The sequence below is a fragment of the Rhododendron vialii genome, chromosome 11a (assembly GCF_030253575.1).
Source record: "Rhododendron vialii isolate Sample 1 chromosome 11a, ASM3025357v1".
NCBI lineage: Eukaryota > Viridiplantae > Streptophyta > Magnoliopsida > Ericales > Ericaceae > Rhododendron > Rhododendron vialii.
In genome coordinates, this window is record NC_080567.1 from 23,542,850 (window position 1) to 23,567,237 (window position 24,388).

The following is a 24,388-nucleotide window of genomic DNA, read 5'->3' on the forward strand; positions in this document are numbered from 1 at the left end:
TCCTGCTAAGCCCTCAACTTTTATTTATTTTTCCTTTTTCATTAACCATAACGTCTACATAATTTCTCATTGAAATCCACCACGCGAACCCAAGTCCGATCCAACAAATACAACAATCATGAATCCATAATAACGTAATCAATAAGCATGATACGTTTCTACGTGAAAGCCAACATAACAATTGATATTGTGCAAATAAGTAAAACACATAGCGTTTTATGATTGGGCTGATGCCCTTACGTTATCAAAATATGAGAGTAATTATTTAAACACGTAAATTATCAATCTTGTAATTTTAACAATACTAATCATGACTTCTTCTTTTTTTTTGTTACACCGGTTATAGCTAAAGAAAGTGAATCATGGGCCGAAATATAACTCTTAAAACGCTAGGGGGACGTTGAATGGAATTTTAGTAAAGTTAATCTATTAGTTGGGCCGCAATAACACACTAATGTAATTAGAAGGGTTTAAGTGTGATTTTTCCAAAAGGAATCAAAACCCACTACGTATTACTACTGTTCACGGCAAAAAAAAAAGAAGAGGATCCCGAATTCTGTTCGTGCGACGTCGGGATTAATTCTTCCTACACTGATATGTTAAACACCAATACGTAAACACTAAATATACTTAGGAGAGAGTAGGAGAAGGATTATAATACCTTTAATCCGGACAAAGCGATTCGATGGAGTCCGGTGGGTTTTCGTTTGGTGGCGAAAGATTGATATTCTAGCAGCAACTTAGGGCTGGAATAACTTGACCAAACATCTGCCGTTTTGGATGATTCTTGTTTCTCTCACGAAGGTCTTGAAACGCTCTACGACTTTCATGAAGAAGTCTAAGCCCGAAAACCACTCTAAGAAGTAGAAAAATGAAAGTTTAGAAGGATCGCTAAATCTGCCTGGAAATCAGAATCCGAAAATTTTACCTAACTTTGAATGGCAATAACTCTATCAATTCTTGACCGTTTTGGGCAATTCTTGGGTCGAAATTGAAGCTCTCGACGCCCTCTACAACTTTCTTGAAGAAACTTAGGCCTAAAAACGACAGAAACTGAGGAAACAGGCCGTGAATAGAGGGACGTGATATGGACGAAAATCGAAAGGGTGTGATCCCTCTTTTCTTTTTTCTTTTTCTTTTTGTGGAGGACTAGGAGTGTTATATTGTGAGAGAGGAGAGAGGTATTTATAGAGGAGAAGTATAGAGGTGGTGGAATTCGGGAGGAGAGAGAGATATAGTTTCAATAGAATTCTAATTAACGTTTAAATGCGAAAGATAATGGATGAATGTATATCTCTAAAGTATAATATGTTTCGAATACGATTTTTTTTGTAATATCAAATATACACATAATAATGTAATTTAATTAATAAATCTAACTAATTATTGAATTAGTTTTAACATTTCAAATTTTTATAAAAAAAAATAGGGCAAAAATCCGGGTCGTTACAGATATTTTTGCACATATATCTTTGTAGGGGCCCATATCGAGGTCCCACAAAATGATCCGAACTGCTCATTTTTTTGAAAATATTTTTTAGAGGGTTTCTATAAAAAATAAGTTCTAACGGATATCGGTAAGGGTTTTCTCAAAAAACATAGGGCAAAAGCTCCTCACTCCCTCTCTCTCTCTCTCTCTCTCATGTGTGTTCGTGTGTGATGTCATTTCTTCTATTTGATTTATGTGTATTTTTTTTGGGTATTTCAGAAATCTTTTTGAAAGAGTTTTTGATATAGCAATAATTCTCACACAGATATTTTTGCACATATCTTGCAATACATTTTTTTGGAGTCCATATCGAGGTCTCACAAAATGATTCGAACTGTTCACCTTTTTGGAAAATATTTTTTAGAGGGTTCCTGTAAAAAATCAGCTCCAATGGATATCGGTAAGGGTTTTTTTAGAAATCGTAGGGCAAAATAGAATGATTCACCCTACGATTTCTGAGAAAGCCCCTACAGATATTCGTTGGAGCTGATTTTTTACAGGAACTCTCCAAAAAAAATTTTAAAAAAGATGAGCGGTTCGGATCATTTTGTGGAACCCTGATATGGACCCCACAAAAATGTGTGTGCATGATATGTGCAAAAACATCTGTGCAAGTAGCACGGTTGTTTTTGATGCACATGCAAGGGAGATCTATGAATTAGTGGAGAAGTTGGCTTAGTTCTAGCTATGATCGATCAAATTATCTCTCTCAAGTAATTTCTTTCGTGAATCGATTTAGTGTTTGAACTACTATGAAGATTCAAAAGGTAATTCCAATCGAATGGGTAGTGCCGTAGGTACGGACAATTCGCTAGTATATATATACTCCATCCGTTCCATATTGAGAGTCTCATACTCTCTCTCTTGCCATTTTTCAAATAAAAAAATCAATTATTTTCGTGTGTAATTTTTTGAATTTTTTCGCTCCATATTAAAGATCTCAATTAGTACTTTAATTTGGTGTGAAAAAATTCAAAAAATTATACACGAAAGTAGTTGGTTTTTTAATTTAGAAAATGACACGACTTTTCGTAATGAACTTTCTATATGGAACAGAGAGAGTGTATATACTCTACCATTGTTATTTGCTTAAAGTTTAATTTTCAAGTTTGAAGCACGAAATTGTTTTATTGCCGAAAGTATTTGATAGTATAAGTTTTTGACTTGCCCCAACTAGTCCATTCATATTACTATATAAAAGTAAGGAAAAATTACTCATAAGACACTTTACTTTGTACTTTTTATGTAAATTGTGAAACAGAGACAGCTCCTGAGATATTACCTAACGGTGACAATATTTGTTCTATTGAAAAAATCAAACTAGACATGCATGTTTATCATTCATATATTTTTTTAATAGAAAGACAAACCTCAAAAAAAAAAAAAAGTTCCTAGATTGTGAATAAATAAATAAAAACTCTTGTATTCCAATTTCCAAGTTCCAACTGTATTGTTTTCCACACAAAAACTGTAAATGAAATTTCATTTTATTTCCGATGAGTTTTTTAATACAAAAATATGAGTAGTTGCATTGTAGTTCCATTATAAACTCTATTGATCACATTCTAAGAATTTGGAAAACTCTAATGAGAAAAAATTCTTTACAAAGCAATCCGTAAACTTCGCTCAATCGCACGTGTCCAAAAGTGTTTTGGATAGTCCGGATTTTAAAAAAACTATTCACATGAATAGTTATACTATTCTAGCAAATACTCTCTTTGTCCTAATTTAATTGTTCTTTTTGGAAGTTCATATCATTTTTTAATTGATTATATCTTATAATTTATAGTAATATTTTATGTGATTTCGAAAACATTGTATTATAGAATTAATCGAGATCTATCAAATAAGATCCATATTCGATATAAAATTCCTTACGGATTTAAAGATATAACTAGTTTTTTAGCCGGTTAGAATAGAACGATAAACAATTAAATTGGGACGGAGGGAGTAGTTTTTTTAAAATTCAGACAATTGATTGTCGAAACGAACAACTAAGATCACTCAGCTTCGTAAAGAGCCGCTTTGCCATAAATTAAGTTTCTCTCAACTCTAAGAGTAAGGCTGTGTTCCAGAAACAAGTTAAGAACTTATTTTTTGTTGAATAAGAAGGGTTGTTCCGGAAAATAAGAAGGGTAGTAATTATTTTGGAAAAATTTATATAGGTACCAATGGGTGTCGGGAGGGAAATCGTACCGGCGGCCGTGCTAGGCCATCTCCGGCCACCGGACGGCCGATCCGAGCCGTCAAAAAATTCTAAAAAAAAAAAACTGAGGGGGCTGGCGCTGGAATCAACGGCATCCGAGGTGTGTAGGGTACTAGATCCGAGCACCCATTTTCCGTGTATATATGAAAATGGGTGCTCGGATCAAGCACCCTACACACCTCGGATGCCGTTGATTCCCGCGAAGGCCCCTCGATTTTTTTTTAAAAATTTTTGGACGGTTCAGATCGGCCATCCGGTAGCCGGAGACGGCCCGGCACGGCCGCTGGTACGATTTTCCTCACTCGGCGCCCATTATCATAGCAATAGTCTTATTTTTTGCATAAAGCAACTTCAAGCTCAAAATCATGTGTTTACGCAAATAATTTTCCTATCACTATGGATCTTGTTTGATATAGATCTCATTGAGATCTTTAATACGGTGAAAAAAAAATTGAATTTTTTTTTCATTTACATTATTTTTGAGTTTGAAAATGTAAAAGGAACTTTTTTCATTTACATTATTTTTGAGTTTGAAAATGTGAAAGAAACTTTTTATTTGGATTTTGTGGAATGACCCTTCTTATTTTTTAAATAAGAAGTGGCAAAATAAGTACTTATTTTTTAAGAAGGTTTCCGAAACGGAGCCTAAGTACATCAAACAATGTAAAATACCTTTTTCTCTATTTTGGAGAGAAAATTCACAAAAACTTATTTGCACTAGATTAGGTAAAAGAAAAGGTAAAACCCATTTGTGAATAGTTGTCCGTTCCGGAAAGGTAAATAAGTATTTATTTTTTAAGAAGGCAATTTTAAGCTCAAAAATTATGTGCTTACGCAAATAATTTTCTTATCAATATAGATCTTATTTGATAGAACTCGTTGAGATCTTTAATACGGTGCAAAAAAAATTAAAAAATTATTTTTCATTTATATTATTTTTGAGTTTGAAAATATGAAATAAACACTTATTTTTTAAAAAGGTGTTTTGGAACGGAGAGTCATTTTTATCTAAGCACTATTCATACAGTACTTTTTTCTTTTTTTATTGTTTCTTTTCTCTCTCCTTCCTCCTTTCTCCTCTCTTTATTTTTAATATTGGAAAAAGAAAAAAATAATATTTTAATAAATGATAGGTAAAATAGATGGTGTTTGTGTAGTTGTAAAAAAAAAATTGATAAGTAAAATAAAATTAGAAATTGTTCACAGGGTAATTTACCTTTGCACCAGTAAACTTGCTCTAATACGTAAAGCAGAAGTTTATCATTATGGGGTCATCTTTGTGTACGGAAAAGTGTACGCGTCAAATACTATGTGGGTGAAAATAAAAGAGAATAAATTATCTCCGCCTGAAGAAGAGAAGTGCCCTTTTCTTTTACACGAATCCTCCCTCGCCACATCATCAACAGTGCCTAACAAATGATTCGAAAGTCACGTGTGCCGTCTAAACATGGGTTAACCCAAAATAAAGTAGGACTACTCAAAATTAGCCCTCCTGTTGGGCAATTTAAAACCAATTAAACCCACATCTCAATCAAATTTGGCTACCAATTTCCCAATTGCGAAAAAAATCAACCCTCATCTTTTTCAAGGATTAGACAGAGGAGACAGAGGTAAGACAAATTATAGCTAAAGCGGCCCCAGTATGCCGCAGTGTGTATGTGAGAGAGAGAGAAGAGTTCGTGGAGGGGGGGACGACTGGAGATAGAAAAGAGTTTGTTTTGGCTTTGCGTTAATGGGAGGGACCTACCTACACTTCTTGGCCCTACACGACAGATTCTGGGTCACTTCCGGGTACCTGGCATTTCCCCATATTTATTGGATGAGTGTATGTAGAAGTGGAGCTATCTGCAAGCAAAAATAGACATGGGGGCAAAGCTGGTGGAGAAAGTGGTCGGAGTCAAGGACGGAGGAGGAGCAACTGAGGCGGCGGCAGAGAACGCACCTGCCAAAGCGGCTCGAACTAAGCTCGCGGCAAAGCTGGCTGCCGAGAGCTTGGTTCTACCCAAGAGGAAGCGGGTTTTGAAAATGGTCTGGGATTACATGGTTGAGGCCGTTGTTCCAGCTGCTGCGGCTTCCACTTCCTTCCGAAAGAAGAAAATATCCCCTGCCTAAATCGCCCCTGGACAGTGCTAGTAATTCCTCTTGTTGGCTTTTATGTTTAGAGTATTTGGACCCTGAATAAGAAGAAGAGAGATTTGCTATTGTTTGTTTGTTTTTCTGTTTTCATCCTAGCAAGGAAACTATTAAAGCAGCAATATAGCTGCCGCGTTATATCTTTTATTGTAGATCTTTGTCTCTTTTTGGTGAAATCATGGATCCTTTCATCATCGTTATTTCTGGTGCCATTTTTTTTTTTTTTTGGTTTTGCGTTCGTGGTTGTTTGTCTATGAATTAAAAGATCCCTTTTCTCAGATATTGCAAACGTAGATCTAGCTGCTATTTCTGCCTTTTATGGTTTTCTCTGTTTCTTGTTGTTCTTGTTTTGCTCTGTTTCTTGTTTTTTGGTAAGTAAATTTCATTAAGAAACACTAACTAAAAAAGCATGGGCCAAGGAGGGTATGATCTTGAGAGCCCTACAAACACCGAGGAGGAAAAAAGAAAACAAAGCCCAGGCCTTAAATCTGGAAAAAAAAAAAAAAAAGTTTCAATTAATGCAACGGTTGTTGGAAATGTTCTCTCATATGATATGGGCGCCGTATAAATGTGGGCCCCAATAATAAAGTGGTTACAAACAACAGTTGCATTGAAAATTTTCACATCTGCTGAAAGAGAAATCGAAACAAAAAACCGAAAGGAATCAAGGCTCTGTTTGTTGTTCTTGTTTTGCTCTGTTCTTCGCCCCTCTGTTACGTTCAACTTGGCTTACCAGATGAAAAAAACAGGAAAAAAAAGGAAGAAGAGAAAGATAGGTAAAAAAGGGAATTGGAATTGATTGATGATTACTGAATTTGTTTTCAATTCAAAGGGGCCCAAAAAACTAGACAAGATATTCCCTTTTGGGGGTTTCTATATTCCTCTTTTTTTTTTTGAGGGTTTCGAATTTCCTCATTTCAGTCCATGTTAATGTTTTTTGTTTAAAAAAGGAAAGGGGCCAGCCATCGAATGTTTCTGGGTTTCCCAGAAATTGAAAACCTAGAAACTCTCCCAAAATTCAAACGGGGAAGCCCACATCAACTGCCCCTAAAAGCTCTCTTGTCCCTCCCTCTCTCTGTCTCTCCTGAATTTGTTAGGATCCACACGTGGTGATGTTTTTTTTTGACAAAACACCCATACTTAGGGGTCACCTGGCTTATATTTTTGTTCTTATTCAAATTTTTTGGCATTTATTAGTTTTTTGTCAATTTTTAAGAAATTATTGCTTTGTTTATGACAAAAAGAATCTAAAAAGTAAAAAATTACGATTGAAATCCAATTTTTTTTTCAATAAAGACGAAAAAATTGACTTATTAGCTTATTTTTGTCTTTATTCAAAAAAATTAGGTTTCGATCGTAATTTTTTACTTTTTAGATTCTTTTCGTTATAACGAAGTAGTAATCCCCAAAAAATTAACGAATAACTAACAAATGCGAAAAAAAATTGAATAAGGACAAAAAAATAAGCCACTTGGCTGATTTAGCCAAACGGCCCCTTAATAGCCCACAGAGCCTTCTTAGAGCCCGTTCCAGAACACCTTCTTAAAAAATAAGTACTTATTTCATATTTTCAAACTAAAAAATAATGTAAATGAAAAATAATTTTTTGAATTTTTTTGCATCGTATTAAAGATCTCAATGAGATTTTTCAAACAAAATCCATATTGCATATTTTTAGATTTCAATAAGCCCATCATTTTTTAGCTTGAAATTATTTCTTAAAAAATAAGTACTCCGTACTTATTTCACGTTCTGAAACGGAGCCTTAATTTCTCCATCAGAAAGAAGGTCCTGACCCACCCCTTGCCAATTCTTTTAGAGGTGTTGTGTGTATTGTCGAAACGGATTGCTAGGATCTCATGTTTTCCGTGAATAAGAGAATCACGATTTCTTCGTGAATAAGTCCTCGTTCCAGAACGATAAATAAGTACTTATTTTTTAAGAAAGTAATTTCAAGCTCAAAAATCATGTGCTTACGCAAATAATTTTTCTATCACTATGGATCTTGTTTGATAGATTTCATTGAGATTTTTAATACGATGCAAAAAAAATTGAAAGATTATTTTTTATTTTCGTTATTTTTGAATTTAAAAATATAAAATAAGTATTTATTTTTTAAAAACGGGGCGTAAGTCAATTCCCAATGGCAATGATTCAGCATGATATAAACCCAGAAATCGAGAATGGAATCCTCCTTCTCATGCGCGTATTGTGAAAATTCTATGCCTGTTTTAGTCCTCTGTCACTGTCATACACCTCTCCATGGGGAGGCTCCCGTCTGTAGGGTATGGTCCAGTCCCGTCTAGTCTGTCTCGGCTAATTGTGGGCTCTTTTTGGGTCTAAAACAATGTCAAGAATGTTGATCATATTAAAAATCATTTTAATCGGATATTGTTTGATATCAATTCAAAAGGCATTAATCTTGTAAAAAAAAAAAAGATGAGCAACACCAGATTGCAATCCCTTAACAGATTTTTTTGAAATTTATAATTCATTTCAATTGATATCAAACGATATTCGATCATCATACTCCCTCCGTCCCTTATTTATAGTCCGGTCTTTCATTTTGGGCTGTCCCTTAATAAGTGTCCATTTTGTAAAATTAGTAGGTAAAAGTTGGTGAATTGTCTATTTTGTCCCTAAAAGTAGATTCTATTTTAAAAAGTAAGTGAGTAAAAGTATAATGATGATGAGTAAGTAGGGAAAGTGGAGGAAAAAGTTGATGTGAAAAGTGTAATGATGATGTCTTTTTAATAAGTTGAAATTACGAAGCAGGACACTTAAAAAGGGACGGAGGGAGTAATTTTTAACGTGATTCTTGTAAAAAGTGAACGATTCCGATCATTATTGTGGGTCCGAGAAAAGTCCACAATTGGCCGAGGCTTGATGGGACTGGGCCACACCTACACTGGACGGAGCCTCTTCCCCCTCTCTATCCGCCATGTCACCCGGCCAAAATTCAGTCAGCCTATCCACATAGATAATTTGTGCACAGATCGCAATGTGAGGCTCACCACGGGTCTCACAAAAACGATTCGAATCGTTCATTAAATTTATAACATTTTTCGTGGGCCCATCGTGGAAAATTAACTCAACCTGATACTCATAGGGTGCTCAATCTAAACATGAATTGAATTTACCAAAAATAAGTTGTGGAAATTTTACAGGAGCCCTAAAAAACATGTTTTAAATAAAATGAATTGAACGACTCCAATCATTTGCGTGGAGGTCCTACGCAAAGCTTAAAAATGTCGTATCAAATATTTTATGAGCAAAACCGGCTCCTATGTATGTATGTATGTATGTATGTATGTGTGTGTGTGTATATATATATATGTCCGGATCTCCTGAGGGATCCCGCACGGCCTTATTGTGCGGGACTCTCCTTTCCCAATCGAATTGCGACGATCCGAGCCTCTCAAAGTGATCAGAACATGATTTTAAGGGTATCCGCTAGAAATCAGCAAAAAAAATGATCGGGAAGGGCTTGATCCGAACAGTTTTTTATTGAACGATTCAGTAAAAACTGCTCGGATCAAGCTCTTTCCGATCATTTTTTTTGCTGATTTCTCCCGAGTACCCTTAAAATCACGTTCTGCACACTTTGAGCGGCTCGGATCGTCGCAATTTGATCGGGAAAAGGGAGTCCCGCATGGTAAGGCCGTGCGGGATCCCTCATTAGATCCTAAGTGTGTGTGTATATGTGTGTGTATACATGTATATACATATACATGTACATGTATATATATATATATATGTATATGTATATGTATATATACAGTCAGTCTCAAATGAGGGGGTCCTCATTTTAGTTAAAATGCGGGCCTCCTCATTTCTTCCATTTTTCGATCGAATTTCGATGATCCGAGCCGCTCAATGTGTTCAGAATGTGATTTTAAGGGTACCCATGAGAAATCAGCAAAAAAAATGACCAGAAAAGGCTTCATCCGAGCAGTTTTTGTTTGAACCGTTCGATAAAAAATAAACAAAAACTGTCAGATGAAGCTCTTCGCGGTCATTTTTTTTGCTGATTTCTCGCGGGTACTCTTAAAATCACGTACTGAACACATTGAGCGGCTTGGATCATCGAAATTTGATCGAAAAAGGGAGGTCCGCATTTTATTAAAATGAGGTGGTCTTTACGGGAGACGGACTGTGTGTGTGTGTATATATATATACAGTCAGTCTCAAATGAGGGAGTCTTTATTTTAGTTAAAATGCGAATCTCCTCATTTCTCCCATTTTCCGATTGAATTTCGATGATTCGAGCCGGTCAATGTGTTCAGAATGTGATTTTAAGGGTACCCGCGAGAAATCGGCAAAAAAAATGACCGGGAATGGCTTCATCCGAGCAGTTTTTATTTGAACCGTTCGATAAAAAACAAACAAAAACTGCTCGGTTGAAGCCATTGCCGGTCATTTTTTTTGCTGATTTCTGGCGGGTACCCTTAAAATCACGTTCTGAACACATTGAGTTGCTCAGATCATCTAAATTTAATCGGGAAAGGGAGGTCCGCATTTTATTAAAATGAGGTGGTTCTTACGGGAGACGGACTGTATATATATATAAGGCACTTCTAATGCAGGCCCCTGCATTCAAGCAAGTTGCGGACTTTGCCTTTTCCAATCGAATTTCGATGATCCGAACCGCTCAATGTGTTTAGAACATGATTTTAAGGGCACTTGCGAGAAATCAGCATAAAAAAAGACCGGGAAGGGCTTCATCCGAGTTGATTTTGTTTATTTTTTATTGAACGGTTCAAATAAAAGCTGCTCAAATCAAGCTCTTTCCGGTCATTTTTTTCTCGATTTCTCGCGAGTACCCTTAAAATTACGTTCTGAACACATTGAACGGCTCGGATCATCAAAGCTCAATCGAAAAAAGGGAGAAATTGTGTGGTCCGCAACTTGCTTGAATGCGGACGCCCGCATTAGAAGTGTGTATATATACACCTTATTTTAGTTAAAATAAAGACCTTCCCATTTTTCGCCGCTTAATATGTTTATAACGTGATTTTAAGAGGACTCTCTCTCTCTCTCTCTCTCTCTCTCTCTCTCTCTCTCTCTCTCTCTCTCTCTCTCTCTCTCTCTCTCTATATATATATATATCGGGGCGGTTCCGAAGACATACTTAACCTCCAACCTCGCCTTCAAATAAGGTTGAGAAAAACCCCAAGCGTAGGGCTAGGTCGTCGATAGCATAGTAAACCGGCAAGACCGGGATCGTACCACAGGAAATTCGCAATATAGCTAGTCTGGATTGTAGGTTTATATGGTAGAGTGCGGCGTTCAAGACGACCAACTTGGTTTTGCTTAGAGTTGGTGAAAATCGCCCGGGCGATTTACTAGGAAAAAGCTTAGTTAACTTAAAATAGGCAAGTCTAAGGATCTTCTAACCCTTGGCAAAGGAGGTTACCGGTACTCAGAATAACTCAGGCGAGAGTCACGACCGCGTGCTCACGCCCGGAGAATTTAACTTTTATGACTACGTTTAATGAAAGATGTGATTAAACGGAGGCGGACTAACTTGTTTGACGAATTTATCGAACACATAGGAGGCCACGAGCCCTCAGGGAGCCGCTCGCCAAGACTGTTTGGCAAACGCCTCACCAAGTAGTTAACACCCCTTTGCTTGGACAAAAAATGCAAGTTAAGTTCTATTCCGTAAATCATGCTTTTAAACCCTAATATTTGAGAACCAAATAATCACCTAAGTCCTCGGGAAAGATTATCCCAAGACTTGGCCAAACGACTACTCATACATACTTAAAGCATAAACCAAAGCATAGAAGTAAGACATGAATTTTAACCGATAGAAATGAAAATAAAGTTGATTTTATAAAGGATCTAGTCCGCGGCTACAACATTAATAAACGAGAAAACATTAAACGACAAATACCTTGAGGAGTTCTTGAAGAAATTAGCTAGAAAAGCTTGAAAGCCATTAATGGAGTTCTAGAAAATTAAAGGACTTAAAGTGGAAAGTGACAAGATGCCCTAGATGAGAGAGAGAGAGAGACCCTATTTATACAAGGTGGTCTCTCTCTCACAAAATATCCCAAGAAAATATCTCAAAAGTAACCAAAAGTGGAAAACATTCCAAAAGTAGAAAGTAGAAAAAGCAGCAAAATCGTGCTGCAATCTGCAGTATGAACCGGTACTGGCCAAATCCCAGTATCGGTTCATAGGTCTTCAAAAGCTGGAAAACTTCAACTCTGGACATCATGAACCGGTACTGGCCAAATCCCAGTACCGGTTCATAGGAGGCAGAACTTCAGATTTTTCTTGCTTTGGCCTCGACAGCCCGACAGCGACCCGACACCCTCTTTGGCCTAGATTAATCACCCGACGGGCTTTGTGGAACATTACTTCACTGCCTCGAACCCTATGATACTTCCGACTACGATCCTTGGCGTTAAGAACCGCCTTAGCACCGCGTATTACCTGAAACAACCAAAGCAAACCCTTACGTGCAAAATGAGATACAAATGATATCTAAGGGAATCAAAATGGTACAAATTAGGGAACTAAAGCACCAAGATTATACAATCTTGGTTGCTCATCAAGACACTTAAAAAAAACCCTTAAAAAAACACTCCAAATCTTAATCTCATAGTTCCCGATCAAATTTTAATGATCCGAGCCGCTCAATGTGTTCAGAACGTGATTTTAAGGGTGCCCACGAGAAACTGGCAAAAAAACTAACCGGGAAGGGCTTGATTTGAGCAGTTTTTTATTGGACCGTTCAATAAAGTTCAATAAAAAAACTGTTCGGATGAAGCCCTTCCCAGTCTTTTTTTTTGCTGATTTCTCGCGAGCACCCTTAAAATCACGTTTTGATCACATTGAGCGGCCCGGATCATCAAAATTCGATCGGGAACTATGAAGTGTTTTTTTAAGGATTTTTTTAAGTGTTCCCGGAACCGTCCCGTATATTATATATTATTGCATGAAAAAGATTTGGACGGATGTCTAAATACTTTTTTATTCTTTTTAATCATTCGTCGGCGAACCTTTTCTCAACTTATTGAGTATTTTTAACTTTCTCGGTGAGTCTCAAAAGAACACAAAAATTGTGTTGATTTTTGTTTTGTCAATGATTAGGATAATAATATTATCAAGAAATCAAACAATACATCAGTTTGGGCCCTTATCCTCCTAAAGAGAGGAGTAAAGCCAAGGGGGGATAAAATTCCCAAGTACGAATTCCGTTCCCTCTCACAGCATTCTTGGCTATCAAGTGCGCCACCGAATTGCCAACTCTCATAACAAAACTCACTATTGATCCATCAAACGAATCCCTCAATTTGTTCACATGAGTAATGATCACCCCAACTTCTGTGTTGACTTCTTTCTGCTTTTGGATAAGATTAATAATTTATTGGGAATCACCTTCTAGTTGGATACATCTTAAACCCGGTTCCTGCACAAATAATAGACCCATCTCTTGCTGCCAAAGCTTCTATCACCACTGGACTCATCAAATTTCCATAATGAATTGCTCTGGCTGCTCGGAAAACCCCAAATTCATCCCTTATATATAATGATACCCGCACCACTCGTACGTCTTGCTCCGGTTGTCCAGACCTCCATCAAAGTTGATCTTAAACCACCCTCGCATGGGTTTTTTTCCCATCTGTTGTAATGTTCTGCAGGTAATGCTTGCGAGCGGCCCCTACTTGCATTCAATCCATGGTTTGCCTCCAAAAATTCCGTCGCTTCTAAGACCGTAGATGTACACTCTACATCCGGTCTCCACCCCTTGCTACTCTATTAAAAACCTCATCATTTCTGCACTTCCAGATTTTCCACATGATCGCACCCACTGCTGCCCACACCTCTTTATGCTCGTTCACACTTTCAATCGAAATTTGTAAAAGAAAAACTATTGAAGTCAATTTATTTATTTTATGTCTATAAAACTTTTATAGCTTGTGTTTCTTAATTTAAAGGTTTTTTTTTTGGATGGAGGGCAAGAGAGTAACTTCACCTACCAACTCACCTAAGCAATTGCTTCTTAATTTAAAGTTGGCGCATATATCTTGTTTGATTTTCCAGTTCTTGTCGTTACAAACCAAGAAGACTGTGTACTTGTTTAGTTTCACATCTCCTTTGTTTACCATTCGGATCAACGCGGACGCAATTGAGTGCATATTCGGCATGATTTTAAGCAAATAAAGATGCCAAACCTTTTAACTTTGGACCGCCAAAAGTTAAGCAAAAAAACACTTTACAAAAATTCATCTTTTTGATTTATGCCAGTAATTATGATTGAGATATAAGTGAGGATTTCAATTCAAAGATGGGAAGTTTCCTTGGAAGCTTCCGAACTTTCTCTCAAGTTTCAGGGATTATGTTGGTAAAAAACATTTCACTTTATAGTCACGCAACTCATTTTATAACTCAAGTTTTTGGGTCAGCTTACGCGCTTTGACTACAAAAAAAAAAAATTCTTTTTAAATTTAAAAAAGTTGGGCCGGGCTTTCAATGTTGTTCCGTGGCTGCTTTTACGTTTTACATATAGTTAGTGAAAGTTACAAACATGGATAGAGATCTGATTATTTCCCAAATCCCGACATCTTCTTGATTTTCTCCGCTTCGAATCCGCCTCGATATAAAACAAGGCGGAGATGGAGGACTATAAATCCGACTCCGCCCTGCCCAGCCCCATTCACATCCCTTAATACTTGCTTTGATACATTGCTCGTCCATGCACTCTTATGCCCTCACGAAGTGATATTTTTTTTTAAAGTGATTTCTAAGAAATTTGAAATCCACCACATGTAAAGCATGAAGAACTTTTTTGTGTAAAAAAATAAAAAATACTTGAGTGCTGATCAAGCAAAAAAAAAGTGATAATAAGAAATTAGCTCTCATTTGTTTTGTTTTGTTTTGTTTTTAACTTTCTTTGATTGACAGCTCATTTGGTATTGGATTTAAACCAGGCAGATATGATACTCCGTCACCTTCGCCATGGAGTATTACCCTGTCACACTATAACACTATTTGTAGAAAATCTCACCACACTTATGTTAGGAGCGAAGCTAAGGTCTCATCACTTGTGAATATTGCTAGAAGTGTGTTAATTAATTTAACCCCAACAAGGAATTATGGGAACTTAATCCTCGACATTGTCAAATCAAGTCCAAGTTTTTAACGACCGAACAATCCCTCATCTGTGCTAGCCACAAACTTTCACCTGTTCGTTAAGGTGAGTATGCAAATTAATGAATCTCTGCATCAGATACGTTAACCGGATGACCACACGGTACAACCTAACAATCAAATCAGGAACATTCGGTTGGACCTCTTCAAATTGTCTCAACTTCAGTATTGAATCAACAACTGCTAGCAAACAGGGTGGATATGTGAATTTCTCAGCAGATTTTCCCTTTCATTGTGAGAGACAGCATTTTCCAGGCTCGATAATTTTTTCTTTTTTTTTGACAACTGATTTTGTCACACCCCTTTTTGTTTTTATTAGGTGAATTTACTAAAACACTATTGCACTTTATGATATCAGCTTTTTCTCACTTTCCAAATAAAATGCAAGGGTGTTCAGTAAATTCACCTAATAAAAACAAAAATGGAAGTGACATTAACAAATTGGGAAATGGCAAAATCAACTATCTTTTTTTTTTTTTTTTGGTAAATGGATCATTTTATAACCAACCACGTACGCAACAAAACAAAGGGAAAAAATCCCCAATACAGAAAACTGTACAATCAGACCCTACTACACCCTACTGAAACTAACAAAAACAGAACTTTAGTGAGAAGCAGCCCCGAAAATTCGAGTAGGGATATTTCAAACACAACTAAATTAAGTCTCTGATTCTTCACTGAATTTTTGGGATTTGCTTGCAAGAACAGGCCCTCCATCTGATATTATATTCCATACTAGCAAAAACTTCATCCGAACTTGTAGCCCTGTACCAAAAAATTCGAGCATTTCTTTCCGACCAAACGTGATAAACACTAGCAGCCAAAGCCAGCTTGAGCAGCAGAGAGACTTGAAACTTTATCCCCCACAATTCCCCATGGCTCAATAATATTGCAGAAATCACAAGGGTATTTTGGTCATTGAAGTTATTTGTTGTGTTAATGTATCTTACACGTTAAATAGATATTTTGATTGAGGATAGGACCCAGTCGGATCCATCCCTACTAACCTTGACGGGTGGTGATAACAATTGAATATTGATACATTCCGTAATAACTACGTCCACTTTTTATCACGGCTAGTGTATACGATGTGCTTCCAATCAAGTGTGCTAGTCCCTAATGAGTCCTCAATTAGCAACAACAACTCGCATATGGACCATATCTAGCCTCTGATCCGATAAGCAAATGAGGCGGGAATGGTATTTGCTTCCCCGCCCCGTTTTAACCCGAACCGACTCTGATGGTATTTATATTTTTGTATGTATATGTCTAAAATAAATTTAATTGTTTCCATATGATAAGAGCAATATTACCAATTAATAAAACATTAGTTTATGTTTTGTTTTGTTTTTATTTCTATTTTTTTAAACTCTCATCAATCATCAATATTTTGTTTTTTTGTCAAAACACTTTAAAAAGAACAAAATCAATCAAATTATTACAGTGAATGGGGACCCGATTATTCCCCAACTCTAGCACCTCCCTGATTTTCCCCGCTCCGACTCCAATTTGATATAGAATGGGGCGGGTTTGGGGGGCGCTAAATCCGACTCTGTCCCGTCCCATTGCCATCCTATCTGTTGGACCATATCTAGCCCCTAATGCAATATTCGGATCCATCTGGGTCCAATCCTATGTGCCCCAAGCACTATAGTCTGTTGGATGGCTCGTTTATTGATGATATATAGAGAGCGAATAAACTATACTCCGAATAGTATATCTAAACTATTTATATTCAATGTTTGCCACCCAAATATAGAAACAGGATATATCCTATAAATATAATAATAACACCATCTCCCTCTATTTGCCACCCAAATATAGAAAAGGGATATAATATCCTATAAATATAATAACACTATCTCCCCCTATCTTTATTATTTCCGCCATCATATCCGGCTTTGTAATTACGAAATTCTCACCGTCCCCTTTTAATTCTATATCCAACCCCAATATAAAACAAAACAAAACAAAACAAAACAAACATATACATACCCCATAGTTTGTAAATAACTCAAACAAATAATCTATAACATGTTCCCCCTATCTATATATAAGCCTTTTTATGATATCTCTCCTCACACTATATCCACTCAAAACTAATCCGGTCCGCAAACAGTCCGTTGATCTTAAAGAAGAAACCGGAAAAACAAAGAATAAGAAATGTCCCAGTATAAAGGTAAAACACAATGTTGTCCTTCCCGAATTGGGGGAGCCTGTTGTGCACGATCCAAACCGTCGGATCGTGCATCTGGCGGTTCGAATCTCATCTCGTCAATGAACGGCTCTCGGACGTCCATTACCGAGATGAAATCCAAGCCGTTAAATGCACGATCTGAGTTCGGATCGTGCACAATACCGTGCTGCCTCAGGTTCGTCCTTCCGTAGTGACACATCTAGTTCAAAATCCCTTCATCAATTACATGTGCCTTAAATTTTGCTACTAATTTTACCCTGTCTCCCCAAAAGTTGGCGAAACATGATGAAAAAGGAAGCACCTACCATCAAACTTTCCCCTATTATAACCGTTACGCAACGGATTTCTTCCCGGCAACCAAATTCAAAAATCTCAAAAAAGGGAGCCACCAACAAAAAGCAAAAGCCACCACCACTACGCCTTTCCCTTCCCAGTACATAAATACCTCTGCAACTTTCTAAAACCAATCCTTCAACAATCTGATAGCAGTAATAAAGAATTTTATTCCCATTCTCTCCCCCAGTTCATATCCATGGGGTCCTGCATTAGCAAATGCAAGCGCAAGAGGAAGCACCAAGTAGAGCCCAGCCATGTAGAGGACAAGCTGGTAATTTCACGAGCTCCTCCCGCAGCCTCTTCTCTTTCTTTCTCCTCAACTGAAAAACAGCCCCTCGATCCTAATTCTCCCACCTCTGCTTCTTCCTCTGTTTCCTCTGTTTCTTTCACCACTAGGAACACCAGCAACTCGTGTTCGCTAACGTCGTCGCTGTCGTCATCGTCGATATCGTCCTCCGTTGTCAGCTCGAAGGAGAGGTCGTTCTCGAACGAGTTCTTGTACTCGTGCGTCAAGGAAAACCCACAAATTATACGCGTTGATCCGGTCCGAGGAGTTCTAAAAAAGCCAGCGGCAGTGAAGAATTATTCCCCTGACTCAACACAATCAAGGCAGTTCAGCTCAATTCCGCAGAAGAGAGCTCGTGCGAATTCGCCGGTTCTTTCGCGACAAAAGAGCTTTCGAAGGGAAATCGAGATTTCCAACTACGCGAATTCGATTCCAAGTAGGAATCTGAGGTCTCCGTCACCAAGCAGAAGATTCGGTGGGGATCATAACTACAGGGGTGATTTGAAAAATAGGCACAAGGACTTTTGTTGCAATAACTCTGTTGTGGCCAAGGAAAATGCGGTCAGCTCCGGGATTTTATCCGCGAAAAGAGAGAACATTAGGCCTTCAAGTCCGTGCAATAATTCGGGTAGAAATCGCGGTTATTTGATGAATAGAGAGAATAGCGTTTATCGGATCGGTTCAAAGATCGATGAATTCGCGGTCGGAGAAGAATTTTCGTCGAAGCGAGACGTTGATGTCATCCCCATGGAGGACATTGATAATCCTCTCATTGCTTTAGATTGTTTCATCTTTCTGTGATTTTTGGTGTGCATAATGCGTTCATATTCTGAAAGTTTTGATTTTTGTTTTTCGTGTGTGTTTTTGCTTGAGGAGGTTGGAAATTGTCACATAGGTCAAGTTCTTGGATTTAGTGGTTGTTGAGGATGGATTTTGTGTAATTTCAGTATTTGAAGCTCATTTACGTAGCGTTACAATCATTTTTTGTATGTAATTGTGATTTTTTTTGACTTTTTACGTGTCATGCCTCTAGCCCGGACATCCGATTATTTAAAAAAAAAAAAAACTTTACATCATGGATTCACCACCTATATATGGTTCAAGTCTCAATGGTTTTGTTCGGTTCTTGGTTAGCAGAGTTATGCTCGTTTACAGTGTCATGCTTTTGGTGAGTGGGTCGGGTTTTCTCACACATTGATAATCGAATATCTGGTCTAGCTTATACGCAGTAGTACCGATTCACTGGAGAGAGAATGGACCGCACTATTTTCTTTATAGTAACAAAAACTTTGACAAGCTATTTTACTATTTTAGCATCATGTCTTCTGAATTACTAAAGAAAATCACATAATATTATTATGTAACTATCGATGCTCAATAATGAAGAGAAAATCTTATTTACAGAGGAGCCGTAAATAAAGTTTAAGGCGCTCAATTTCGGCCGTCCAAAAATATTTAAGACAATTCGGATTGAAAACAATCTCTTAATGGTAATAGATTATTTTTAATCCGGATTCAAAACTAATCTATTACCATTAAGAGATTGTTTTTAATCCAGATCATTCAAAACACTTTTGAACGAATCGTCTGAGATTGGGCGAAGCCGTGAATAACTTCTCTCAATAATGATTAATGAAACACTAGGAATTTGTAATGGGCCGAATCTGCCAAAGAAAGAAAACACGTCAGAGATGGTGGTACAACCACCACCCCAAGAAGCGAAAAAAGAAACTGCAAAAAGCCCAAAAGAAGTCCATAAACTCCCAAATATGGTGAAGAGCCGAGGATGGCAACGAAGTTTCCTGACTGCCTCCTTTCGTACTCCACTATTTTATCCCCACCACATGCATTTTCCTCATTCCCCTATTTATATACATGTTCCAACCCGATACTTTCACTTCATAAATCTCTTTCTCTCTCTCTCTCTCTCTCTCTCTCTCTCTCTCTCTCTCTCTCTCTCTCTCTCTCTCTCTCTCTCTCTCTCAAAATGTCCCGTATGAATTATGTCGACAGGAGGCGTGTTCGTGTAGTGATGCTCCCTCCGATAAGAGGAAGCGTAAAGCGCAAGATTTTCGCCATCATCTTTCTCAAGTTGAAGCGTGCAACCCAATGCATAATTCATCAGTTCATTATAACCAAGTGCTATCACACATAGTTCTGATCAAGTTTGTATGCAACTTATGGATTTAGTAATTCACACTCCTCCTTTTTTCTTTTTCTTTTTATATATCGAAATTCCACCTTTAGTTCCTTATACATTTACTGAAATCGAACACCCGCCCTTGCACTTCTGACTGTGTTCATAGACAAATGTTATGTTTGACACAAAGCCAATTTCATGTTGGCATTCTCATAATGCTCCGTCCATAGCCGGGTGATGTTGCAATTTACATCTAACCATAAGAGATCGACTGCCACAATTGAAAGTGAGAGGTCATAGTGGAGATGTGGGTGAAATTTGGTGGTGCTATCTGTATTTAGCTCATAGTAGAAGCATGTGATGTTTATGTTGTTGCAGGGGCTAATAATCTTTCATTTTGGGAAGCTAGCTGTGTGTGTGTGTGTGTTTGTAGTAGTATGTATTGGAATAAAAATTAGTAAAAATAATTGTATCATCGTCTCCTTTTCCTCAGTTTGATTAAAGTACTTGAATTTCATATATAATTTTTTTTTTGATCAGCAACAAATTTATTTAGAAAAACTTGACCAATGGTACATCAAGTTGATTCGTAGATAATTGAACCACCCAAGGTGATAGCTTCGCGACCAGAGGACTACTCCAAACCCCTCGATCACGCCCTCCAGTTCTTGCCTACTGGCCACTTGTCTCAGGTAGGGCGGTAGTTGCTATCGTTTTTAGTTTATTTCTGGGTTCTGCCACGGATTTGAAGTACTCCTAATTAATTATCTCACCCTCGAGGAAGGGCTAGCTGCTATGCCTGGTCGCCCTCCCCCACACCACCATTTTGATTTTTGCTTAGCAGAAATTTCGTATTTGAAAATTGTTTCTTAACATACATTTACTTTGTTTGAAAGAATAACACAAAATATGTGTGTATTTATTTGGCTGCGGCTCGATCTTGAATTTCTAGCTTTGTGCCGTCTGGTTTGAATGCAACTGATCTTAGCTTATATACTTACTTTCAAAGTAATCTGGGCAACTGGATTCAATTTTGTTACAATACATCAATGTCTTTTTTACTTGGTAACTGAGGAGAAGGTTATAAAAGCCCGAAAAATCAGCTTCTGAAATGATAAAAATAAATAAATAAATAATACTAGCAAGGAGTATAGTAAATCAAATGGATTTGTTGGAGGTTAGTTTGGCTAGCTAGAAATCACGGTTATTTGATGAATAGAGAGAAATACTACCAGCATTTACCGGATTGATGAAATTGTAGTCGGAGATCTAGAAGAACTTCCGTCCAAGCGAGAGATGTCGATGTCATCCCCATGGATGATATTCATATAATCCTCTCGTTGCCTTAGATTGTTTCCTCTTTCTGTGATTTTTGGTGTACATGCATAATGCATTAATTCTTATTTCGAATGTTCGTAAGTAGTATTTGAATTTGTGTGTGTGTGTTTCCTGGAGTTAGGTCTGCCGTCTTAATCTTCTCACCTTTGGCGTTGAGGGCCCAGGTTGTCTGCCCCATTGGCCTTCTTGAGGAGGACGAAACTTATCACCTACGTCAAAGTCCTTCGATTTAATTGTTATTTTTGGGCATTTGGTCCTTATTCAAAAATTTTCCACATCTGTTAATTTTGCGTCAAATTTTTGTGGTTTATTGATTCGTCTTAATGAGAGAAATCAAAAAAGTAAATTTCTTTTTACTTCTACCCAAATACATTTAGAAGTATCCAAGATGAAGCCGGCTTTATCTTGAATATTTTCAAAAAATATTTGGGTATAAGTAAAAAAAAAATTGGTTTTCTGATGCCTCCTATCAAAACGAATCAATAATCTACAAAAATTTGGCAAAAAACTAGTAAACGCGTTTTTTTTTAATAAGGATAAAACGCCAAAAAGCCACTAAAACTAAATTAAAGAACATGGCCAATTAAATCATAAGTGTGACGGAGTATTTATTTTCTTTTTTTTTTATATTCTCTTTTTTTTTTTTCTTTTTTAAGAGCGTGTATGAATCTCCTTGTATTGTGTACCTTGGAAAATGAAACTAAAAAGTAGAATTTGGAATGGATCGAATCTCCCCAAAAAAGGAGAATATTTTCAGTGCTGAGCAGCAGGTAACACAAGGTTTGCGCTCGGCGCATCCAAGTCGTTCATTGTGTTTTTTTTACAGCTCGGATTTAGAGAAAGAAAAATGAGAGAGAAAGTGTTGGAGTGAGAAGAGAGAGAGAGAGTTTCAATCGGAGTCATCCAAAAATGTATTGGATGACACAGATGTGCCAAGCGGGTACCACGTGGTGGAATACACCCACCCAGCAACGAAAAATTTCTCCCGAAAAAGACACCACGTGAGGTGGCATGGCGGCACGTACAACCGCAAGAAGTGAAAGACGTTAGGAAACAGCAAAAACCAGGAAAGAAGTCCCCATAAATAAAGGCTTAAACTACCAAATACGGTGAAAGCCCACGGCGCCAACGAAGTTCCCAACGAAGTTTCCTTACCAGCTTACTTCCTCCTTTTGCGCTATTTTACCTCCTCCCCATTTCCTACATTCCTTCCTATATATATGTTGCAACCCAAAACTTTCACTTTATAATTCTCTCTCTCTCTCTCTCTCTCTCTCTCCCCACCCCCCGCCTCTCTACCCAAAACTTTCACTTCTTAAATCTCTCTCTCTCTCTCACTGAAAAAATGTCACTTGTGAATTATGTCGACCAGAGGCGTGTAGTGATGCTTCCTCCGGTAAGAGGAAGCATAAAGCGCCGGATTTTTGCCATCATCTTTCACAAGTTGAAGCAAGCAACCCAATGCATAATTCATCAGTAAATATATCATGAAGCAAGTGCTATAACCTGTTAGTAGTAATTGGGAAGTGATATTTTTCTCCCCTCTATAGCACTGGTCATTATCACCGGAATTCCACCTTTAGTTCCTTGCACTTTTTACTAAAATCTTGCGTTTTGTTTTTTTTTGTGGAGGATAGGTACTAAAATCTTGCGTTCGTCCCTATACTTTTGATTGTGTACGTCGTTCTTAGACAAGATATTGTGTGTGACAAAAAACCGACTTTTCAAATAAGCTTTCTCGGTTGATGTTGTAATTTGAATTGGAAGTGTAAGAGATCGATTGCCATAATCGAAAGCGAAAGGTCATAGTGTGTGTTTGTAGTTGTACTGTGTTGAAATTAAAGTTTGTAATAGTAATGCATCACTGTCACTTTTTTTGCCAGTTCTGTTGAAGTACTTAAATTCCGTATATAGTTTAAACCATGGTAATTTGGTGGTGGTCGGTGGGTTACTCTCACAGAATTGGCCTAGAGAGGCCGCCTATGTAAGTCGTACTATCGACGCCCTCAACCCTACTTTACAGTTTCTGTCTACTGGCCGCTTGCCTCGGTGGAACGGTAGTTGTTACACCCTGGTCGCCTTCTCCTCTGTTTTTGCTAAGAGAAAAACATTCCCTAGTTGAAGCTTGTTGCTTAACATACATTTACTTCGTTCGAGATAAGAACAAGGTGTCTGTACCGTATTTGGGCGCGACTCCTGAATTATCTTTATGCCTTATGGTTTGGAATTTGGATGCAAATGTTTTTCTTTAGCTTATGCTACATGCTTTTCAGTTCAATCTGGGCAGTGGATTCATGTTAGGTACAATATCAATCTCTTTTTGACTTCTTCCTTTTTTTTTTTTTAGGGGAAGGTTATAAAAACCAAAAAAAAATCAACTTCTGAAATGTAAAATATTATATTCTAAATATAATACTAGCAAGTAGTATAGCGAAATCTGGTGGATTTGTTGGAGGTCAATCTGAGTGGAATAGTGGGCCCAACTGGAATATTGCTTCACAAATCATGGGTTACCGACAATGATTCCTAACAACCTAGTTGTCGCAGTGATATTCCTGAGGGAATAATGTAAAAGTTAACCCCAAAATTAAATATTTCGGATCTTATTCGGAACATCTTTGGTCTCGGTTCGACTCTCATTTGCGTGCTATTAATTCCTATATTAAGTCAGTTTATACGAAGTTTTATGTCGACTTTAATTGAGACCTACTAGCGGACGGTGAAATTGATATTCGTATAGTCTGTTCATAGGGCCGAATACGGAGAGATAAGAAAAAAGGTCCCCAATCTTCGAAGCCAAAGTATGTTCCAACCCACATGTATCCGAAGAGTTTTATGGGACGAAACCCAATAATCTTCCAACATTACTGAAAAACAGTACCACAACAAACAATCCATAGTTGAAACATCCATCTCAAAATGGCCGACTGCGTTCGGGAGGTGAGAAGACGACCTGGTTTTAGCGAAATCAACCAGATCTTGGAACAATGCATTTTCTTGCTTCTCTTGTTTGGTTGGAGTTGATGGATTAAGAGAGACTCCAGGTCAAACCAAATAAGAGGAACTTACCCGACCCACAACTTGAATATGTGTGTTTG

The 24,388-nt window shown here is 37.5% G+C and overlaps 1 protein-coding gene across 1 annotated transcript; it reads left to right on the forward strand.

The window, feature by feature from the left end:
• The first annotated feature begins 17,608 nt into the window (after nucleotides 1–17,608).
• Nucleotides 17,609–18,841, forward strand: LOC131306577 (uncharacterized). Its single transcript, XM_058332895.1, has one exon. The coding sequence runs from the start codon at nucleotides 17,723–17,725 to the stop codon at nucleotides 18,611–18,613; it is 891 nt and encodes a 296-aa protein (XP_058188878.1). The 5' UTR covers nucleotides 17,609–17,722; the 3' UTR covers nucleotides 18,614–18,841.
• The last annotated feature ends 5,547 nt before the right edge of the window (nucleotides 18,842–24,388 follow it).

Bases quoted from the DNA above. Each gene is read 5' to 3' on its own strand.
- LOC131306577 (XM_058332895.1), top strand. From the start codon at position 17,723: ATGGGGTCCTGCATTAGCAAATGCAAGCGCAAGAGGAAGCACCAAGTA.